The sequence below is a fragment of the Emericellopsis cladophorae genome, assembly GCF_022114955.1.
Source record: "Emericellopsis cladophorae strain MUM 19.33 chromosome Unknown NODE_9_length_645218_cov_115_098568, whole genome shotgun sequence".
In the NCBI taxonomy this organism is placed as follows: Eukaryota; Fungi; Ascomycota; class Sordariomycetes; order Hypocreales; family Bionectriaceae; genus Emericellopsis; species Emericellopsis cladophorae.
The window spans coordinates 536,851-558,650 of NW_026250934.1; the positions used below are offsets into that span (position 1 = coordinate 536,851).

The 21,800-nt window shown below is 57.0% G+C and overlaps 8 protein-coding genes across 8 annotated transcripts; 6 read left to right on the top strand and 2 right to left on the bottom strand.

The window, feature by feature from the left end:
• Window positions 1-2,713: 2,713 nt before the first annotated feature.
• Window positions 2,714-4,823, top strand: J7T54_000708 (Metallothionein expression activator-like protein; the record flags this gene model as incomplete). Its single annotated transcript, XM_051504557.1, has 2 exons — window positions 2,714-3,083; window positions 3,439-4,823. 2 exons carry the CDS (start codon window positions 2,714-2,716, stop codon window positions 4,821-4,823), a joined length of 1,755 nt encoding a protein of 584 aa, XP_051364062.1.
• Window positions 4,824-5,314: 491 nt separating this feature from the next.
• On the top strand, window positions 5,315-5,948 carry J7T54_000709 (uncharacterized protein; the record flags this gene model as incomplete). Its single annotated transcript, XM_051504558.1, has 2 exons — window positions 5,315-5,338; window positions 5,568-5,948. 2 exons carry the CDS (start codon window positions 5,315-5,317, stop codon window positions 5,946-5,948), a joined length of 405 nt encoding a protein of 134 aa, XP_051364063.1.
• Window positions 5,949-6,586: 638 nt separating this feature from the next.
• J7T54_000710 (Transforming growth factor-beta receptor-associated protein-like protein) lies at window positions 6,587-10,138 on the bottom strand (the record flags this gene model as incomplete). Its single annotated transcript, XM_051504559.1, has 1 exon — window positions 6,587-10,138. The coding sequence occupies one exon, from the start codon at window positions 10,136-10,138 to the stop codon at window positions 6,587-6,589; it is 3,552 nt and encodes a 1,183-aa protein (XP_051364064.1).
• A 450-nt stretch (window positions 10,139-10,588) lies between these two features.
• J7T54_000711 (uncharacterized protein) lies at window positions 10,589-12,911 on the top strand (the record flags this gene model as incomplete). The annotated part of the gene is made up of 3 exons (XM_051504560.1): window positions 10,589-10,721; window positions 10,767-10,934; window positions 10,984-12,911. 3 exons carry the CDS (start codon window positions 10,589-10,591, stop codon window positions 12,909-12,911), a joined length of 2,229 nt encoding a protein of 742 aa, XP_051364065.1.
• Window positions 12,912-13,896: 985 nt separating this feature from the next.
• On the top strand, window positions 13,897-14,778 carry J7T54_000712 (uncharacterized protein; the record flags this gene model as incomplete). Its single annotated transcript, XM_051504561.1, has 3 exons — window positions 13,897-14,107; window positions 14,164-14,677; window positions 14,733-14,778. The coding sequence occupies 3 exons, from the start codon at window positions 13,897-13,899 to the stop codon at window positions 14,776-14,778; spliced, it is 771 nt and encodes a 256-aa protein (XP_051364066.1).
• Window positions 14,779-15,663: 885 nt separating this feature from the next.
• On the top strand, window positions 15,664-18,102 carry J7T54_000713 (uncharacterized protein; the record flags this gene model as incomplete). The annotated part of the gene is made up of 1 exon (XM_051504562.1): window positions 15,664-18,102. The coding sequence occupies one exon, from the start codon at window positions 15,664-15,666 to the stop codon at window positions 18,100-18,102; it is 2,439 nt and encodes an 812-aa protein (XP_051364067.1).
• A 367-nt stretch (window positions 18,103-18,469) lies between these two features.
• J7T54_000714 (60S ribosomal protein-like protein) lies at window positions 18,470-19,421 on the bottom strand (the record flags this gene model as incomplete). Its single annotated transcript, XM_051504564.1, has 4 exons — window positions 18,470-18,628; window positions 18,680-18,867; window positions 18,986-19,199; window positions 19,419-19,421. The coding sequence occupies 4 exons, from the start codon at window positions 19,419-19,421 to the stop codon at window positions 18,470-18,472; spliced, it is 564 nt and encodes a 187-aa protein (XP_051364068.1).
• Window positions 19,422-20,073: 652 nt separating this feature from the next.
• On the top strand, window positions 20,074-21,184 carry J7T54_000715 (rRNA 2'-O-methyltransferase fibrillarin; the record flags this gene model as incomplete). Its single annotated transcript, XM_051504565.1, has 3 exons — window positions 20,074-20,233; window positions 20,300-21,064; window positions 21,120-21,184. The coding sequence occupies 3 exons, from the start codon at window positions 20,074-20,076 to the stop codon at window positions 21,182-21,184; spliced, it is 990 nt and encodes a 329-aa protein (XP_051364069.1).
• Window positions 21,185-21,800: the final 616 nt, after the last annotated feature.

The following is a 21,800-nucleotide window of genomic DNA, read 5'->3' on the forward strand; positions in this document are numbered from 1 at the left end:
GTTGAGCCTATTGAATTACTAGCAGGGCGTCTGGCAACGCATCCTGGTTCGAGGCGAGGTGCGAGTTATACAGGCCAAGAAGCAGCCTTACACTTGACACTACGTAATCACTATCAGTACCATGTTCCCTTTCGAATTTTGGTCAATCTCCTACCAACCAATTCAATTACTGAGTACTCACTGATTACGACTAATTAGCCTATTCCTCCTCCGGTTGCCAGTGACAGGAGCTCGAGCTCCGGAAGCCTTCAATCCGCGATACCCACTTCGTGCAGCTACTTTTGCTGTCGTGCTTTTTAGGAAATGTCCCGAGCTACCGTGTTCACCAACAAGCAATGACGAGTTGACAACGAGGCCACTGAATAGAAAGCGACAGGCTGCAGCGGCAGTGCGACGTAAAATACGTGCCTTTTGCGCTGTATGCGAATAGTACACGAATTCCCGAAAAGGGGATGGCGTCAGGCGTCTAGATGGGGTCCGGGTCCGGCGCAGGGGCCCTCTAGTCGGGGTCCACTGCTCCAGTGAGGTTCAGGTGGGGCTAGTGGATGTGGGTGGATGGATGTCGGGTTTTTGCTGAATTGGACTGGACTTCTGGACTAATTAGTATCCCAACTGAGCAGATACGGTTGAGAAGAAATGATGGGAAAAGAAAGGCCAATACGACTTTCCACCGGCTCACGATTCTGCCGGGCAGATATGCGGGCACGTCAATCGGTCAAGGTCCTCTGCTATGCGCTGCATTGATTCGTAATGCAATGACCAGCATATGCCTGGCGTTCAGTATCTGCAAACGTAGGTTATCATTTTCTCCGTATTGAACGGGTGAGGGACTGCTTGAGCAAACATAACCGGGGCAATTTATGGAGATCGCGAGGCATTCTCGGCTCCAGTTTTCCACGAGACAGACAGACTAGGATCCATCTCGCGTCACAAGATGGAGCAAACCCGATCTGATGAGGTTGTGTATCATCAATTCATCATGGGGTCCGATTGCGGCAAGACCCCTGTCTTGGTTGGCCCAAGTGTGCCGGTGATGGTGATGGTTACAAAACCAAGGAAAGGTCGTCACAGACAGACGTCGAAGGAGCTGGCCGCTGCGCCCGTGGGATTGAGGACGATGAGGGCGACGGCTAGGGCTGGGAGCAGCTTGTCTTCGAGACGTCCATCAGATCGAAGATTTAGCCCAGGCTCTGGGCCCTCTGGATCCTAGCTTGTGATGGATAGTACGTATGTTGAATGCTCACCATGGACTACTGGAGGAATTGACTAATTGACAACCGTACGTGGGACTACATAGTTAGTACCTTAAAAAGCCCCATGTCCATAAGATCGTTCTGTTAAGACGGTGTGGACGAGGGTGGTGATCACTGATCGCCTGCGCTGCCCACGGACACGGGTTTCAGATCCTTCCTTGACCTTGACCAGGCTACGAGTGCAACACTGCAACGACAATCGTCTTAGTGCGTACGGACGATGAAGCCCACGTCGCGACTGGTCTACTTACGTAGTATTATCTCTCGTGTATCTGCCATTTATTGATCTGACTCTCACAGAGACACACAGTTGAGAGCGGCTTTTCACCTTTGCCTAGGGACCCGGGGGTCAGCGCAGACACGGTGATGGGATGTGAACAAGGCTCAGTCAGAATAACGTTCCAGTGACTGATCCTCCTCACTGCGGTACGTACCTTAGGCGAAGCTAGCAGGTGGATGTAGACAGTACACGAGTTGATCTTCCGCCGCTGAGTTCTCGGACAGGACTGGAAGGGCGGGGCGGGGGACCTTGCAACAAGGCGCCCAACTTGGCGGGTGAACCGCCCAGACCACGGCGCGGAACGGTTCCTCAATCATCGCTTGTGCAAGTCTCCTCTACATCAGCCCACCACCAAGGGATCGCCGTGCTGCCGACACCCCCCTGCGAGATGAGGTCGGCACGGTGAGCTGTTCACCCACCACCACGCAGGTCGCAGGTCGCATTCGCACCTCACGCCACGCAGCTTGCTGCGCTTTGGTGGTGAATCTGTTTTTGGCGTCGAGCATGCAGTGCGCGTCTCAAAAACGGGGAGACAACAAATGGCATCCAATGCCTGGCAGCAATAGCTTCTCTGGCGAGGCAGAAGCCTTCTTGGCGGCCGTCTCTTAAGCCCATTCACCTGCCTCGTGGCATTCCTCCATCTCCAGTTGTTCACGAGGCTTCGCGCGCTACACCCCCTCGTCCCTTACTCCCCTGGCCCCCTCCCCTGCCTCTTGACCCTTGTTCCTGGTTGTCTGCTCTGCCTTATTACTCTAGCCGGGAAAGCAAAGCTCTTCTTCTTCCCCTTGTAAAGCCCACACTAGAACACCCGCCCCCAACAGCCTGCCATCGTACCGGCCGACTCAGACATCATCTCTTTGTTATATCTTCTTTCCAGGCCCCCAAACCTGGTGGCTCGAGGCTTCCCACGGGCTGTACAACTAAGGATTTCCCATGCACTTTGGCAACATCTCCACCAAACTTTGGACTCAACCTCTGGGGATGAACACAGCTGCTCACGGTACGAGCACCCTCACCAAGTAGCCAACCGTAGCCTACCCTGGCTACGAGGCGGGCCTCTATTCATTCGGACGCAAGACAAGCCTGACACGTTACCAACGAGGTGACAACACCTTCTCGCATCGACTCCGTGGCAGCCTTGGCAGATCAGCCGTTCAACATTCACATCAACAACAACACAATGTTTCCCCGATATCCGGAGCCTCCACACAGCGCCAGCAGTGGCAGCAACTCGCCCATGTACACCATGCCCCCGGCGAACACGACAGCAGCGTTCGAGCCCTTCCTCTACGCCAGCATGTACGAAGACAGTGAGATTCGAATGCCTGGATCCAGCTTGTCGACCGCTTCAGCCAGCTCGTCCAACGCCGGTTCCCCCATCCACAACGACTGGCGCCACCTGCCATCGCACACAATGGGCATGGCTCAGCCCAGTATTGTCGGCAACGACTACGGCGAGTACATGGACGTTGGACACAACGGCTATGCCGGCGCGCAAATGGAGGACATGCAGCTCTTTGATTACACACAAGCCACCAAGGGCTTTGTAGGTGAGTTTGGCTTGTTTGCTCTCTCTGTCTGTCAGAACATCGGCAGTTTCCGATGCCGTGCCCGCGATCTGCACTGCTCCGCCACACTGTGTCCCAGACGCCCCACGTCAAGCTGCATCCGAGACATTTGCGTGCCTGAGCCACAAGCGTGATGAGCCGTAATATCGGTCTCCCTCCAGTTGCCATGTCTTGTTCAGAAGCACAATTCCCCAGCAGCGGCAGATACGGCGGCGGCTCCACTCCTGGGCTCTCAGGCTCTGCCTGTCCTTCTCTCACATCCATCGCGTCTCTCACCTCTTCCACCAACAACAAAATCGACAACAACGTACGTGTGCTGACGAAACACCTGTGGCAGATCCCGCCATGATCCAACCCACCGACTCGGGCGCGCCCTTGGCCCCTCATTACCAGCCTCACCCACACCATCAATATCACACCCACTCGTACCACCCGCATCACCCGCAACATCAGCAACCACACTCTGCCTACCCGGTGTCGCCATCACTCTCGGGGTCTTCTCCCATGGCCCGCAACAGCAGTGCCTCCCCTTCTCTACTGCAGTCAACCGTTCCTTTCCACCAAGCTCCGTTCGCCCACAGTCCCTACGCCACATCCACAGTCGACCCCCTGGCGCGTCGCCCAAGCATGGCCAGCTTCGTGTCACCAACCGCCGAGAACAGCGGCGACGAGGCCAAGGAGAAGCAGCGATGCACCTACTCTGACTGCGGCAAGGTGTTCAAGGACATCAAGGCGCACATGCTCACACACCAGACGGAGCGCCCTGAGAAGTGCCCCATCCAGACGTGTGAGTACCACTCCAAGGGATTCGCGCGCAAGTACGACAAGAACCGGCACACCTTGACGCACTACAAGGGAACCATGGTGTGCGGCTTCTGTCCTGGCTCTGGATCTCCCGCCGAAAAGTCCTTTAACCGCGCCGATGTCTTCAAAAGGCATCTGACGGCCGTGCACGGCGTGGAGCAAACCCCGCCAAACAGCCGCAAGAAGACACCGGTCGGCAACAATAGTGGGAAGAAGCTTACCGGCTATGCCGCCGATGCCACGGGCAAATGTAGCACATGTTCCTCCACGTTCTCGAATGCTCAGGACTTTTATGAGCATCTGGACGACTGCGTGCTGCGCATCGTGCAGCAGGAGGACCCGGCCGAGGCTGTGAACGCCCAGCTTCTCGGGGAGGTCCTCAACGACAAGGACGTACTGAAAACCCTGGCCAAAAACAAGGTCAGCGATGCTTCGGACCCCATGCACGAAGACGGCGAGTCTGAACAGGACGGCGAGGGCGAACTCGATACGGACGCCCAGACCGCAGAGGATGACGCCAAGGTCTTTGGCGAGCACCGCTCTGACGCTGGCGTGCGCAAGTCGCGCGGTCTCACACATTCGCGTGGCGGTGTGCCGGCCAAGGTCAAGTCCAAGGACCGCAAGCCCAAGCGCTACCCGACATCGTGGGGCGACAACTCCGCTCGTGCCCAGAACATGAAGAAGCGCGTCATGGCTTGCTTTGACGGTCCGCGACGATTGGTCAAGGATGATATGCTTCTCTCTGTGGAGCACGAGGTCCGTCTGAAGCTGGCAGATGGGAAGCACTACGTGACCGACTTGGACATGCAAACGCTCAAGCGCGCCGAAGGATTCCTCGGTGCCACAGACGAGGAGAGGGGACCGTGGATTGCGGATGATCCCACCGACGAGCAAATCGAGCAGATGCTCAAACTCTGAAGACTCGTCGTCCGACTCACAATCAGCCCGCCCGCTTTCTCCATACACGCATGAGAAGGGCCACATGGGAACACGAACCACGCGGTGAAATTGGAGTCATGAAGCATAGCATGGCGTCTCTGGGATAAGCGATGGGAACATTTACGACATGGAACGATTGGCGATGGCAGGCGGCCCCCCCTTGGACGGGGCAGATGCGCATCTTGAGTGATACCCCCCAAATATGTTATACAATTATTATTATGACGACTATATATCACAGGAAAACAAAGGGACAGGACCTGCTGTTGTTGGGAACGACTTATACCATGGCTATTTTTCTGCTGCGCGGAAGCGAACGTACATAGACTCGACGAGTCGACCTAATGGTTTACCGTGTGCAGATAAATACTGCGACAAAGCCCCTTCTGTCATTTCGAGTGCTAACTATGTTTTCCTGATCAGAAGAATGAACAAGTCCTGTTCGAGCTCTTGTTTGTCGCGCCGATCAAATGGGACAGGCCATCCTCCACAGTGTGAGGGCGGCGAGATTTTTGTCGCCCGTGGGCACCTTATGCAGACAGACAACTCATGTCCCACGGAGGCCAGGCCACGCTGGGTACTCTGACGCATAACCATTATTATTTCCACACATAAGACATTAGCTTCTCGTGATCTGGTCCAGGTGTACTGGCTGTGATCTCAGAGCTGATCTATTTGGCAGTGTGATCCACGTCAAATTGACTCATCCAGCAACACAACTAGGTACAACCCACCAAGCAGAAGAAGGGAGAAGCGACACAAAGCCCGCCATGTCTCTCACCTTTCGCCTCTCCTTCGAGCAAGCAGGCCGACAGCAGTCTGTCCCCCGAAGACATCCTCGCCCACTCCCTCGGCGGCATCTTCCCCGACGACGTCACGTGCCAGAACTCCTCCGAGGGCAACCTGCTCTACACATCGCCGCATCTCCCGCACGATCTCGAGTTCTCCTTCACCGAGCCGGACAAGTGGGAGGAGAGGAAGCTGTCCAGCCACTACCTCTGGGACGCCAGCCTGCTTCTCGCCGAGCTCACTGAGGAGGAGGAGGTCGGAGACGAAGAGGAGCGCGAAGAGGAGAAGAAGGAGTCGCGGCGCCGCCGGCCATGAGACGTACAGGGCAAGACGGTGGCCGAGGTTGGCGCCGGCACGGGACTGCCGAGTATCATGGCCGGACTCTTTGGTGCGCAGACCCTTCTCGTCACAGATTACCCGTTCGCTCGGTGTCATACAGAAGCTAAAGGAGAATGTGACGCGCAATCTGAAGCAGGAGAATGCGCCGTCGTTCAGAAAAGAGGATGGAGAGGGTGCAGTGGCCAAGATCACCAAAGATGTGTAGGCCATAGGGCATGAATGGGGCCAACTCGATGAGCTAGAGACGCACAAGGGCCTGTAATGCCGCGTGCTGGTCTGTGACTGTCTGTGGATGCCGTGGCAGCACGTATCGCTCATGCAGTCGATAGCGCGCACCTGTTGGCCGCGGACGGCGTGGAGGCGTGCGTGGGTTGTCGGGGGTGTCCACACGGGCCGCGACCAGATGAAAGGCTTCTTTGACGCGGAGACGCTCAAAGAGGAAGGACTGGTGGTGAAACGCATCTGGGAGAGGGACTGCGATGGCGTGGAGACAAGTTGGGATCCAGAGCGGGAAGAGGAGGAACAGCATGTTAGGGAGCGGTGGCTTGTGGTAGCTGTCATAAAAAAGGTTCAGCACCGAATGAGCAAAAAAGAAATATTATCATGAGACGCTCTTAATTCTGCGCTTCTATACTGGGCCCTTTCTCCTCCGTCTTGCAGACGAGGTCGTAGCTTATCCGTAGATTTTCTGCGCCGCTGAGGGCTCGTGTGAGGGCTACCTCTCTCCTTTGTGTAACGAGTCTGCGCAGCGCGCCAACGAGGAAGCCGGCGACGACGTCCACGGACCAGTTGTCGGGTATCAAATCCAAGACATCGTCAATTTCAAACCAGCCGCCGAACCGTTCCAAAAGCCCGCCCGTCTGCTCCACGCGATCGCTGACATCTGCTATGGCGAGGAACTCATGAAGCACGGCGTGGAAGAGTCTCCTTTGCTCGGCGACAGAGGGCAGTGACTGCGCTCGCCCCCGGCCCGCTGGTGTTGAGAAACTGTCGATGCTGGTCCCGCCACGCAGACAGTACGCGACGGCCGTGTCGTAATCGCCCAGCTGGTGAACGAGCAGACGCAATGCTTCCTTGTGGTTGCGCTCCCGACCGGAGAGGATGATGGTTTCCGGCACAAGGAGATCTGCGGAAAGGCCAGCAATGCGCTTGCGAATGGCGCCTGCGTCGTAGTCGTGCGCGCCACTGAGCAACTGCAAGAGTCGAAGTCGGCTGTGATAAACCTCATCCTCTGGCGGCGCATTGTCTGTTAGGAAGTGTCGATAGGTTGGCTTCGGTGCGCTCAACGCGCGGTACGCGTCATATGTGGCCATGACAGCGTCTCTAGATTCCCGTGACTCTCCAAGGCCGTCGACCACGACATCCAGGTAGTACGATATCAGGTCGTTGACATAGGCAGTGTGCCCTTTATCAAGAACGAGGTGTTCAAGGTAGTACTTGACGGCATTGGGGGCTTCCGCCTTTAGGAGCTCGACGACTTGGTTGGGTTCGAACCGCGCCGTCTTGCCATTGTCTTCAGTGAAGACCTGGACGCCCAGTTTCGGGTTGCGGTTCGCTAGCCATACGCCGTATTCCTGGATGAGGGACTGGTTGCGAATCCTAGCCAGGTGCTTTCGCACGGTCTGCTCTCCATCTTCGAATTCGTTTCCGTCGTCTCGCTCACCCTCGATGATGCGCTTCCATGTGCCGAGCACTTCAGCCGCCATCCTGCGGCTCTGATACAAACGGCTGAGCACGTAAAGGCGGTGGTATGACTCAAGCAAGTCAACCGCTCTGTCGAAGCATTCCACCCCCTTGTCGACGACCTCGTAGAGCTCTCTCCTGACCGCGCTCCTGGCGCCCAGCGACGGCGGAGCAGACCTGTCCAGCTCGAGTAATACTAGCAACAGTGCTGCGTCGACAGTCCTGAATACCTCACTTTCATCGGATATACTGGGCAGCCCCTTCATCCCACGCCACGAGGTGAGGAAGCGTCGTAGGAAATGTAAAACACGGGGACCCAGCGTGCTAACAGCATCCTTCACAGTCCGCTCAAACTCGCTCGTGTGTCGGAAAGTGTCGGCTGCTTGTTTCACGCCCCCATAGATCCAGATGCCACGTCGACCTTCGATGATCTCGTTGCGTACTCCAGGAATAAGCGAGAGGACCACCCTTGGATCAAGGCTGCCTTCAATCAGAACCTCCTCCAAGGCATTCATCTCGGTGTCGGTGAACTCCTCTCCCGTGGGCGTCCTGAGCAAGCTCGTGAGTAGCAGCAAGCTGACCTTTTGGCGCAGATAGCCAAAGGTCAAGAATTCGAGCTCAGAGCGCGCGTCACGTCGCCGCACAGCTCCAAGAACATTGACTACTGCCCTGCGGTCGAGCTTTTGGGGATGCGCATAGCCTCCGGGGCACGCGGCCTCGAGTACCGAGTCGTACCTTACGACCAAGGGGTTGCGCATCGCCCACCAGATACGGCGGCCCGCCCACACAGCAAGCTTTGTTTCTGCCTTGGCTAAGCGTCGCGCAAAATCCTCGGCTTCGGTCTTGTGACTCGATTCCCAGCCTTCGGGTAGCGAGTCGCGGTCCTGTGAGTCGTCTCTCTCAAACAGCTCCCTTTCTTTGGACAATCGCTCCATCGATGCGTCTGTCCGCGAGTCTGCACTTTTGAGCGACAACGTGGACGCAGCTGGGCTTTTTGAGAAAGGCGTATACCTCTTCTGACACAGCCTAAGGACGATGTCCTCCAGCTCCGTCTCCTCACTTCCGGTCAATGATTTGATTCCATAGACAGTGCCGCGCTCAACCCCCTCCGCCTCGAGCCAGTGACGGTCGCTCTCGGGTCGGTCGGCATCGAGTGACTGAATGTCGAGGCCATGTCGCAATCCATCAGGGGTTTCCTTAGCTAACGATGCAATAACGAACCCGTCGTCGTCCTCTTGTAGTGCAGAGGTCGCTTCTGTCATGCACACTTGACCTCCATCCACCACAACGTCCTTGGGATATCGCGAAAAGCTGATAGGTGCCCTAGTCGGATCGCCGTCCAGATTTACAAACATGCCAATGCAGGGCTCGATGGGACTGGTTCCCCTGATGATGAGGAACTCCTCCGGCGTCGGGGAGGCAATGTGTGGTTTCAAGAAGACCTGTTTCGGCTCAGGCCGAGGTGATGTTGTCTGGCTAGGCGTGCCTGTGCGTGATGGAGGCTGCGGTAGTGGCTTGTCAACTGACGGAGACGCGACGGTATCTGACGGAGACGGTGAAGGCATGGACAGTCCAGGATCCGGCATCTCGGCCTCTTCCGTTTCAGCAGGTCGATCGGGGCGAACGGATTTGAGAATCGCACCACCGAGACTTGTGCTCCGACCATGGCCATGGGCAGAAGACGAGGGTCGGGCGTGGACCGACGAGTTACTCCTAGTAACGCCTCCAGCTGCCGCCACGGGGAGCGTCTGCGCATGGCCAATCTCCCCGGGTGGGGGCGATTCATCTTGCGATGATATGCTCATCAGCGGGATGCGTAGCTGGCGCTCAACATCGAGCAGCGAGTACGACTTGGAGTCGGCGACGCAAGCAATGGAGTCTCGACGGACAGACAGGGTGCTTCCGGGCAGCGGTATGTCGTGCGCAATACGCGGTGCCTCCCCGATACGAATGGCCTGGATCATCTTGTTCATGGAGACCAAGACAGTTTGCGCCGCAGGTTCCCCATGGCCCGCGTCCAAGGGCTCGTTCAAGTCGACCCCACCGATGTGATTACAGTTCTTCAGCTTCTTGTTCCCGTAGGCGGGACTGAGCTCAGGCAACGAGTAGAATGTGACCGTCCAATTGCATCGTATGCAAGCCTTGCCGGCACGAGGGAGTATGAGGATCTGCTGCACACCGGGCAACGTGCCAGAGAAGCCACCTGATGGTTCGGCATAGTAGGGTCCGAGGCGTGAGGCGAGGATATATACAGGTCGCGCGCTACGTTCGTTGGGATCGGGTGGTATTTGGACAAAGTGCAAGAGCTCGGATGCGCTCGTGCCAACGTAGAGGTTGTGGTCGTAGTAGTCGACGCAATTGATCTTAACGTCGGATTGCGATCCGTCGGCTGACAAGGGGACATCGTCCAATAGTGATTTTAGAACGAACGGCCCATCATCGCGCTGGTGTAGCTGCCCTTGGCCCAGGGCACTCGACGTCATCACGGCGCGCTGAGAACGAGCTCATCGAGAGGCTGCAGGCATGATAGATTCGCGGTCGATTCGATCTGCGGAAGAGCTTGACCTCGGGTGTTCCAAGAGTGCCCAGACGATGGTGGAAGTGGTCCCTGAGCTAAGGAGATGGGCGAGGAAAGGCAGGTAGATGGACGGGAAGCTTTTGGCGATGTTTGGTGATGCGCAGTGCCTGGACTACACGCAGGTACTTAAGTCAGTAGGCGGCGGCTGACACCGAGTGGAGTGGGCGCAGCTCCAAATCCGTCCAGGGGACTGACTCTGGGCGGGAACTTTGCGTGTCTGGCCAGGCACGCTCTCCAACACGTTGCATCTAACCTACTAGTATTTGACCTCGCTCATCTAGCACCCAACATTGCCTGACGACGCTGCGCCGTAACCACCACTCGATGCTCGTGCGGATAGCCAACCGAGAGCAGCATGGCGGACCCAGTCATCTTTGCTGAGCAGGCTGCTGCTGAGGCGGCGGTAGCGGCTGCGCCCACCACAGACCAAACGACACCAACCTTTGAGGGCGAGAACAAGTTTCAACATGCTATTTCCATGTGGAGGAGTATGTTCATTGCGCTCCACGCTTGATCAGTGTTGACGCCAGTAGATCTTGACCTGACCAGTCTTACCTCGAAGCTCGACAACACGGCCTCCGAAATCGTCACCTACCAACGCGACTCAACCGTGCAACGAAAGGAACTCGCGCAAAAGACCAAGGACTTTCGCAAGCTTGACGATGAGTCCAAACTCTCGGAAGTCAAGGGGCTGCTCAAAGGTAGGTAGCTCTCAATCTCCCAGCACCAGCCAAACTAACCCTCGACCAGCGTACCAGGGCTTCATCGATGTGCTTACGAACCACTCGAAATCCGTCAACTCGGCCTTCCTACAGACGTACACTTCGCTGTCTGAAGTGACCGACCCATACCCCTTGCTCGAAGCCTCGGTGGATGCTATGCTCATTTCCGAAGACACGATGCCCAAGCTTACTGAGGAAAACAAACATCTGCAGGAGAACCTGGCCAAAGTCACCTCGCAGCTTGAGGAGACGGAGACCAAGCTGCAGAGCGAGCGCACCGCTCGCAAGGAAATCGAAGACAATCTAGACATGCGCGTCAAGGAGGTCGAGTCGTCATGGTCGGCTGTGCTAGAAGAGAAGAAGGACAATTGGGAGGCCAAGGAAAAGAGCCTGGAGGAGAAGGCCGAGAACCAGGAGCGTCTGTTGAACGAAATGCGCGCCAGCTACGAGGTCAACCAACGATTGGGCAAGTCTGCGGGCGAGCAGGATGCGCAGCGCAACCATGTGTCAAGTGCGGAAGTCGAAATGCTTCACTCTGACCTCGAGAGAACCAGCGCGAGGCTAGCGGAAGTCGAGGCACGCAACGAACAGATGCGCCTCGAGCTCGCGCAGGCCAAATCATCTGCATCGACACAGCACGCCGAAACATCGCTGGAAGACGACCCTGGATACATGCGCATGCGCTCCGAGAACTCTTCGTTGATCAGGAAGCTGGACAATGCACGCGTGGAGCGGGAAGGGGTCAAGAGGGAGCTCGACGCCAAGTTGCGATCCATTGAAAGGGAAGCTGCCCGACTTCGGGATGAAAAGGAGGCGCTCAAGGTCAAGGTCGAAAAGTGGAGCGACTATGACGAGGTCAAGCAGGAGCTCGAGGTCCTAAAGAGCATCGAGTTTGCTACAGGCGATGACGACGAGGCAACGGAGAAGGCCGAGGCTGGTGCCAAGGGCGACACGCTCGAGACAATGCTGCTCGGCCGCAACAAGAAGCTGAGCGACGACATGACCCTGCTGCGCGTGTCATACCAAGAGCTTGAGACTCAGCTCGCGACGCTTCAAGAGGATCTATCACGGACAAATGCCGAGTTGGAAAAGGCGCGAAACCTGAATGAGAAGCTGGAGTCGGACTTGGAGAACATGCACGCCGAGGGCGCCAACGCCTTCCCCTCGGGAGCGTCCGTCGCAGGAACCTACATCTCGCGCGCGCCCCCTACGACAACACGCCGGGGAGGACGATCCTCGCCCACTTCATCCATTATCAGCGGCCTTGATCCCAGATCTGGGCCCGGAGACCGGGAGCCTGTCGGCGGCGGGTCAGGGATCCTGCCCATGGTCACGGCGCAGCGCGATCGCTTCAAGAAGAGGAACGCGGAGCTTGAGAAGGAGCTGTCGGAGACGCATCGCTCAGTGCAGCAGCTGCGGCAGGAGATTGCTGCCTTGCAAAAGGACAATCTCAACCTATACGAGAAGACGCGGTACGTGTCAACCTATAACCGTGGCGGCGCGACGGCCTCCTCCTCGTCCACATACGCATCCAACCCCAACCCCTCCACGGTATCGATAGGCTCGACCAGTCCAGGTCCAGAGATGGATCGATACCGCAAGGCCTATGAGTCAAATCTTTCCCCCTTTGCTCAGTTTAGAGGGCGGGAGTCGGCGAGGGCATATCGTCGGATGAGCATCCCTGAGCGAGCCGTCTACTCAGTCACAAGGATGGTGCTAGCATCGCGGACCAGCAGGAATGTGTTTGCAGCGTACTGCGTGGCCCTGCACTTGCTCGTTTTCCTCACCCTCTACTGGCTTGGCTCGGCGGACTTCGAGCAGCACGCGACCCAGCTAGGCAATACCGCTGCGGTTGCTGGCGCGGCCGCTGGCGCTGGCGCTGGTGCGGGCGGCAGGGTAGGGGATGCGCCGGTCCAGCATGGTGACTGGAAGCAGGATGGATTCCAAGGGCGATAGGAATCGCCATGTGTACGATTGATCTTTTGGCGGCTTGCTGAATGCATATCATGACATTTGTCCACGCGTGGTCGTTTCTGTCGGTGATCTGTATGCCAATGCGGTGGGTCGGTCCACGCGCCGGCCGCCTAGGCGACCGCGTTACATCAGCCAATCAGCGGGTTCAGTCTAACTTGTACATGTAAGATGAATCTATTTTGGGACCCGGGAGCGTCTCGGGAATTAGGATGGCAGTCGGGCTGGCAGCTGGCTGGCTCGCAGACCCCGGCTCCCAGCTTCCAAGATCCAGCTGAGTATCTGCGTGTTTGGGGGGTGTCTGCTAGGCGCCGTGTGGCAGCCTCTTGTAGGGAGCATGGCGGATGCATAGCATGACGCGTTGGACAGCGAGCATTCAATGCGGGCAGTCAGTCGTGCTACACGTGTGCTGGGATTGTATGATAGGGGTTTGGCATGGCCGGGATGTCCACCATCACTTAGCTAACTGAGTAGGTTCTCGGCTCATTCGAAGCCCAACGAAGTGATCTCAACATTGACACAGAGACTCATCCATCTGCCCACGACTATCCATTATCCCAATGTCCTCCGAAGTCTTTCACCCCGTCTCGAGGCTCTATCTCGAGGATATCCATCCCGGCGCTTACACGGCGACCAATCATGGCACACCCTTGTTGATCGGCGGCTAGCATCTGCCAGATCTACACGCAGACAGCTTCTCGCCCAATGAACCGATCAACGCAGCTCGCTGGGCGGCTCGTGAACTTGGCGCTTGGAGTCTATATCTCAGATCCTGTCCTCCGGCCAGAATTGATTGTCGTCGCCACTGTCATCCTGACAAACTCGAGAAAGAGTCTTTTCCCTTTTCTTGTCTTTTCTTTGTCTTTCCTACTCTGATCTTTCCCTGTTCTCTCTTGACTCTGCTTTGAAACGTCTTCTCTTGCTGTTACTGTTGTTCCATCTTCGATTACGCACCTGCACAGTCTCCAAGATGCGTTTCTCCGTGTTGGTCTGCTCGCTGGTCGGCGTGGCCTCTGCGGCTCCCACGTTTCCCGACTTCAACTTGAAGAGCATCCTCAACCCGGACAACACACTCGAGGCCCTGTCAGATTACTTCAACACACTGGCCACGAGGGTGCAGCTGGCCAAGGTCCTAGCGGATCCCCCGACATGCGACGTTTCCAAAGCCAAGATTCCTACTGGTAGGTTCACTCATCACCTACTACCCAGCCAACGGAACAGACCTTGACACAGATAGCACCTGAGCCTCTTCCAAGCCCAAGCGAAGGCCTCACGGTATCGCACGTATTCGTCGGCCGCGGCACACAGAACTACACCTGTGGAGAGGACCCCTCGGAAGCGCCCAAGGCCGCTGGCGCACTGGCACAACTCTTCGACGTGGGCTGCATCGCAGCGCTCTACCCTGATCTTCTTGAACGCCTCCCCTCCATGGCTGTGCGCTTCAACTCGACAGAGCTCGGCGCCTCGCCTCTCACGTCCACCGGCATCCACTACTTCACCGACGCGACGACGCCGTACTTCGACCTCGGCGGGGAGGAGGTGCACTGCAAGAAGACCGACGACACGGCCGCCCCAAGCACCGCGGCAGTTGGCCAGAAAGGCGAAAAGGCTGTGGCCTGGCTGAAGCTCGACGCTGTCCCGGGGGATTCCAGCAGGATCAGGGAGGTGTACCGTGTGGACACGGCGGGAGGCAGCCCTCCTGCTACCTGCGAGGGCATGGGCAAGACATTTGAAGTGCAATACGCAACCTCGTAAGTGTTTCTCTGATTCTGAATGTATGGCACTGGGCATACTGACCCCGAATAGCTACTGGTTCTTCGACGGCGATGAGGTTGACAAGGACAGCGAGTAGGGTACCTAAGCAAAAGGTGGATTCATTATCGCGGGCTCTTTTACTTCTGTCTGTTTCGCTGTGCTTGCAACGGCAGCCAGCATTCGTATAAAATACAATACCCTTGTCAGTTGAAGACATGAACGCACAACGAAATGCGCAAGCCATCGTGTGGTGTTACTTTTTCGTGGAGCCCCTCGTGAATGATCACGTTGGGCAAAACTCCGCGGATCGATCACTTGACCCCCAGGATTTGTTGGTCGCACAACTATAGGAAAGCGCTTTCCTATGCGTTTCTCTCCCACTCCTCACGCATTCATCTATATCGCCTTGTATCACCGCGCGCGCCATCCGTCCAATGCGCTCGCTTTCATCCCAAAGTTTACAATAGCCCCTCGGGTAGGCATTGAGCCCGTGGTGGTGAATGGGCCGTGGGATGCCGCGCCAGTGACCAAGCGAAGTTTGCGCCACCGCCAACCACGACGACTGGTCCACCACAATCTCCTGTTACCACCTCGCTCGCTGACGTGAACCTTGTGCGCGCACGTTTCTCCATCACCGAAGCATACAAAACCATCGTTTGACAACTGGTCTTTCGGTCTTTCTGCCGGTTGTTGCACCACACTTTTCCGCTAGCTGGGGTGACAGACGTCGCCGAGTCGCAGCCCGCCCCACCATCACCATCACTGACTGCATCATCGGCCTCCCGAGCAATTCGACCTCCCACCCCGACTTTCGGTTTCTTCTGCCACGGTGCACTTTGAGCATGACCCCTAGCTTTTGCCTCCCGACCGAATGAAGAGACAGCGCGACCAAGAGACAATGGACAATGGGCCAGCGGAGCGCAGATTGAACCCTCTACCACACGGAGCTGCTGGTGGGGCGACCCCCCATCAAGCAGCCATCATGTCCACCACGCCCGAAGCTTCATCCTACGAAAATGCGCCCGATGAGGACAACATGTTGCCGTTTCCTTCCGATGCGATGCCATCACCGAGAAAGCGCTGCAAGCTAGCGCACGGCACACCGGCCCAGCCGCAGTGGCCTGCTGGCGAGATCCCCGTGGAGATATTCGAGATCATCGTGGCCCACCTCAATCGCTCCGAGATCAGATCCTTACGACTTGTTTGCCGGGAATTTGAGGACAAGGTGTCGTCGTACTACTTCAGAAATGTCGTAGTGCCCTTCCGCTCCGAGCTGTACGGCACTCTACCACCCGACGAGACAGGCGTGCGCCAGCATCCTTCGTCGGCTCTCTTTAGCAACGGCGGCAGCATCTTCAAGACTTTTGGCCACCACATACTTCGGTTTGCTCTTTCATTGGAGCTGAACGAAGACGCGCTGGCGTATCCACCGATCAAGGCTGTACAGGAAGCCTTGCCCGCGTTCTGGGGAATCTACCGATGGCCTCACCAGTCGTACAACCGCTACACCCACCTGCAGAGCATCGAGCAGACAGCCGATGAAACTCAAAGCCTGAAGCATGCCTTGTGGTGTCTCACAAAAGTCACGAATTTGGGCTTGTGCTGTGATGCCGGCTTGGGCTTCCTCCTGCGTCCTGACACCGAGGCGCGGGGCCGTGCGATTTCACGGCCAGTCTTCACCAACCAGAATTGGCGTCGGGGATCTAGACAGTCTACCGACAGCGATGCAGACGGTGATATTGTCACGCTGACCGACTTCAATGGCCTGACGCGCTCCCGCAGCAAGCTGACATCTGACTCGATGAATCACAAAGAGCGCATTCTCGAGCGGATGATGGAGGACGTGGGCTACAGAGGCCAAGAAGTCGACGAGGCCATCCAGATCCTCCTCGCAACAGAGCATCGGGATCTCGAGAGCCTTGAACTGGGCGATGACCCTGCAGTGCCGGTGGTCGACGTGGGCGCTGAAACTGGCAACGCAACACCACGCCCACGATACAGAACCATCTTCGACACCATGGCTGGGCCTGAATCCATAAGCACCGAAGACGTACGCGTCGACGACTACCACGCTCACCGAAATCATCCACGGCCTCCCCTTATGCCTACTGATCTGACTTTGGCTCAAAAGGAGCTGCTGTTGGAGTTGGAGTGGGCGCACCGAGCCATGATCCAATCCTACATTCTGGCCATCGCGGACCGAGGACCACCGAATTTCCTCCAGAACCTGACGACCCTCACATTCGCCAGCATCCCTAGCTGTCAGGTCCAAATCCTCAACGACCCGAGGATCTGGCTGAACTTGCCCCAGGTATCTCAAGTGTCCCTCGGTGTCATTGCCGACTGGCGCCGCATCGTCAAACGATCCCCCGGATGCATAGACGATCTACCAGTATCCCCCGTGCAAGCGGTAGGCAAGGTGTACAATCTGATCAACAACTGCATCGGCCCTCAGTCCAACATTGAAAGCCTGCACTTTGAGTGGATATGTGGCGGCGAGTTCGCCCCGAGCTTTGCCCAGCGCAACCAGTACGTGCTGCCGGCCCCCATCGTCGACCGCCCTCGCAACCTGATGATCCATGGGTTCGTCAAGGAGGACCAAGGGGCGTTGCTGTTCCTGCCGCACATCAAGCATCTCTCCCTCAAGAATTGCTGGTTCACACCCGACGCATTCCTGCAAACGATCCGCCGCATGGGCCTCGCCTCCTTGGAGAAGCTCGAGCTCGAGTCCGTGTCACTCTCCGGGCCCGTGGCACCGGCTGACCAGGCACCACAGCACCATGCCGCTCATATGGCGGTGCCAGCTGGTCTCTGGGCCCACAACCATCCCCTACCCGTCCACCACCCCGCTCAGAACAATGAGGACGCCGCGGAAGAAATAGACATGGGGGGCGAACCTCGGTGGTTCACGTGGTCTCACATGGTAGGGCACTTTTGCAGCAACAGGGCTTCTCGGGACGAGAGTCTCGACCGTCTCGAGCTTGCTGAACAACGGGACCTGGCCGTGTCCGCACTGAGCAAGTACGTGCCTGACGCGATCCGGCTGTTCGAGGACGAAGGTCTCTATAAGATACGATGCGCCTCTTTCAAATCGTGCGGCTACATCTGGGTCAAGCATCCCAAGGTCGATACCAGGGTCCTCATGCCCCCTGACATTGCCGACGTCGCCCGTACGCCGGCGTTGCCAGCTGGGCCAGCGCGGCTGGTCCCAGCCATGCAGAGCTGCAAGGATGAACTGGCCGCCCGCATCTTGCCCTATGTTCGCGAGGTGGACAAGGACAATTTGGAAAACATGTACGGTATGAGGTTTGGGTGGAGCGACGTGTACGACGGCAGCATCATTGCGGATGCGATACTGGATGGCGTGGACGCGCCCGGCGCGGCTCGATTCACAGGCTCTGTCAATTCGCCTGGGCAGTGAATGATCCGATGGCCTTTGATTTTGGGCTACTTGCAGGATTTACGGCGAAAAGCATGGTCACGTCGTAGAGAGCGTTAGAATTATGATACCCCCGTTCGCATACACCATATGACAGGACAGGACAAGCGGAACGCCATTCACGTAAAGTTTTCTCTTGTGAGGTCTTTCCATTGATCTAACCTCGTCAAAGAAAGCCTCGCCATGTGCTGCTGTCCCTGGGAATGCCACCGTGTACACCAAAGAAAACAAAGGAGCTTCCTGTTCCACCCGTTGGTTGTTTTGTTTTTATCTCGTGTCAAACGCCGTCCAGAATTTCGTGAGATGGATGAATGCAGAAGAAGTTTGGGGTGTTTTGTTTATTCAGCATCTAAGCGGCGGTAATGGCCTTGCGGGTGCGGACACCACGCTGCCTCGAGTTGAGGCGGATCTCCTCGCGGCCGACAACCTGGTCCGACTTGTGGACGACCTCCTCGCCCTCGGTGAGGATGAGCTCAATGTGGCAGGGGCAGGACATGTACGGGTTAATCTGGGAGCGTTAGTAAAGGACAATGGGATACACATCCCAGGGAGAACATACACGACCGTGGGCACGGTATGTGCGACGGCGCTGCTTGGGGGCCTGGTTGACCTGGATGTGCTTGACAATCAGGTTGCCTGTGTCGAGACCCTTGGCGTCGGCGTTGGCCTCGGCGTTCTTGAGCAGACCGAGGATGAACTCGGCGCTCTTGACGGGCCAGCGGGCCTTGGAGACACCAAACTGCTTGCCTGTGCGCGGGACGTTAGTCCTCCTATTCAAAGATAGATCCTCGAAGCCTCCCTCTCCCCGTGTGAAGGGGTGGGGGAAGACTCCTCTACAGGCCCTTGTCTCATATGTATTCCGTACCTTGGGCGGTGCGGCCAGTCGAACCGGCGTAGCGGCGCATAGGAACAGCCTCCTTGTGCTCCTGGACGTTCTCGAGGAAGGTGACGGCGCGCTGGAGCTTCCAGCCGTTGATGGCCTGGGCGGTCTCGCGGGTGTTCTTGAAGGAGACGCGGAGGTAGGCACCGCGGGCGCGGGCCGACTTGGCGGGCTCGATCTCGGTGGCGGCGTAGCGGACCTATGTGGGTGACGATGGTTAGCTGGGAGATGTTCTCGTCTCGAGAAAAGGGGACCTGTTCGGTCGCGGCGTGTTGTGGTCGGTCGATCGAACAGCTGGCGGCGACAACAAAGATTCGTCCTTGTGATGAAATCTTTTTGAGGGTTTTTTTTTTTTCGATGGACGTAGTACGACAGCAATTCGATCGACCGTAACATCCGCAGGGGCGTCGGTACTCACCATTGTGACTGCTGTGAGGTTAGTGGGGAGATGAGAATCAACGAGTCGTCTTCGGCTGGCTGAGGTTTGAGAAATTGCAACTTTTGCCCAATAGTGGAGGGGATGCCAGGCAGGCGCGCACTGCAGATCCACTCTGGTGATTTGTTAGGGTTTGAGTGCCCTGCGACTGTCCAAGGTGCACTGGACGACAACGAAGACAAAAGTGACCAAGCGAGGCAAAAAGGGGAGAGAAGACCAGAACAGTGTCAGATTGAAATTTTTCCTCGATTCAATTGATCTTCTCGTTCCTGAAAGATGCTGTTGTGCTGATTCTCAATCGCACTCAGACGGTGGGCAGAATCACGTGCGTCTGTCGGACTGCTGACTAACAATCTCCATCCTTGGCAACCGGAAAAGGTTCGGTCTGATAAGCTCTTATCGGCTCCAAATGATGTGGAGACGGACAGCCAGCCATCCGCCTGCGACCAAAATTTTGAAGCTCTAAAAATTTCTTCCGTTCTGCGAGGCTACAATATTAATCTTTCGGTCCCCCCCTCCCAATTCAACGTCAAGCCGAGTCCATTCGTGCGAACCGATCGATCGCATCGAAAAGCGAGACGCCTGAATCTCGCTATTATACTATTTCCATTCGTCTCTTGACAACCGGTCCTTGACAATGCCTCCTTTCGGACGTGGTGCTCCTCGCGGTGGTGCCGGCGGCCGAGGTGGTCGCGGAGGATTTGGTGACCGCGGCGGTCGCGGCGGTGCCCGTGGAGGTCGCGGAGGCTTCGGTGACCGTGGAGGTCGCGGTGGCTTTGGTGGTGGCCGTGGTCGTGGTACGCAATGACGGCCCTGTTGGGCAGACTGATGCAAGAGAAATGAAAACTAATCGTGACTTCCAGGCGTTGGCAAGCCCATGGGCGGCCGTGGAGGAGGTCGCGGCGGCGCTCGCGGTGGCCGCGGCGGCGGTGCTGGCCAGAGGGGCGGTGCCAAGGTCATTGTCGAGCCTCACCGTCACCCTGGTGTCTTTGTTGTCCGCGGCGGCAAGGAAGATGGTATCGCGACCCGCAACATCACCCCTGGCGAGTCGGTGTACGGCGAGAAGCGCGTGTCCGTCGACGAGGTTCAGACCAACGAGGATGGCAGCCAAACGACCACAAAGGTCGAGTACCGCACCTGGAACCCCTTCCGTAGCAAGCTCTGCGCTGCGATTGCTGGTGGTGCCGACGACATCTACATGAAGCCTGGCTCGCGCGTGCTGTACCTCGGTGGTGCCTCTGGTACCTCCGTGTCCCACGTAGCCGATCTTGTCGGCCCTACTGGGTTCGTCTACGCCGTCGAGTTCTCCTCGCGCTCCGGGCGTGATCTCGTCAGCATGGCCTCGAAGCGCACCAACGTCGTCCCCATCGTCGAGGACGCCCGTCAGCCCGCCCGCTACCGCATGGTGGTGCCCATGGTTGATGTCATCTTTGCCGATGTGGCCCAGCCTGACCAAGCCCGTATCGTTGCTATGAACGCCAACTGGTTCCTCAAGGCCGGCGGTGGCGTGCTGATCTCCATCAAGGCCAACTGTATCGACTCGACGGCGCCTGCTGCCGAGGTCTTTGCCGCCGAGGTCCAGAAGATGCGCGCAGACGGCATCAAGCCCAAGTTCCAGCTTACTCTGGGTAAGTCTCTTCACACATCAATCCTTGCATCAAGAGCGATGCTAACAAAACCAAGAACCTTTTGAGCGTGATCACTGTCTTGTCGCTGGCATCTTCAACCGCACACAAAAGTCGGCTTAGATTTTCTTTGATACCATGTTGGAGGAAGTATAAGACTATTGTTGGCTCAGCAAACGGGCCATTGATGACAATTGCTTTCGACTGGGGCGCGCTGGGCGTTTTACGGATTTGGGCATTTCCTGTCTTTTTGATGTGTATCTACAGGTATCTATGGCGTCCTGGACATCACCCTATGATGTTTTACTCCATCTCCGTTCGAACCTGATGTCACTGATGTAGTGCGTGCCTTGTCCCAGATAATTCTGTGCAAGACCACCGCGAGACTCTGTCGGTGACGGCTGCATGACATGTTCTCCAGAATTCTCGGCTCCTCATGCCAAGAGGAGCAGTTTTCGTTCAGGGAGCTTTCGCGCCTTGTTCTCCACGTTCCTACGGGGTCCGCGAGGAATGGGTGTCTAGGCATCCGATGCATATTGGCCCGCAGACACCGATCGAGTGGATTTCCCATGCACCAATGCCTGTTTTAAGCTTTTTATCGGGCAGGCGGGACACCTGGAGGAAGACAATCACCACCAACTCCCGATCACGCCCTCCAGGTGACAACACGACTTTTCAATAACGCCCCCCCAACAGAGCAGCCACAGCCGAGATCGGACGATGAAGGATATCTTCCTTA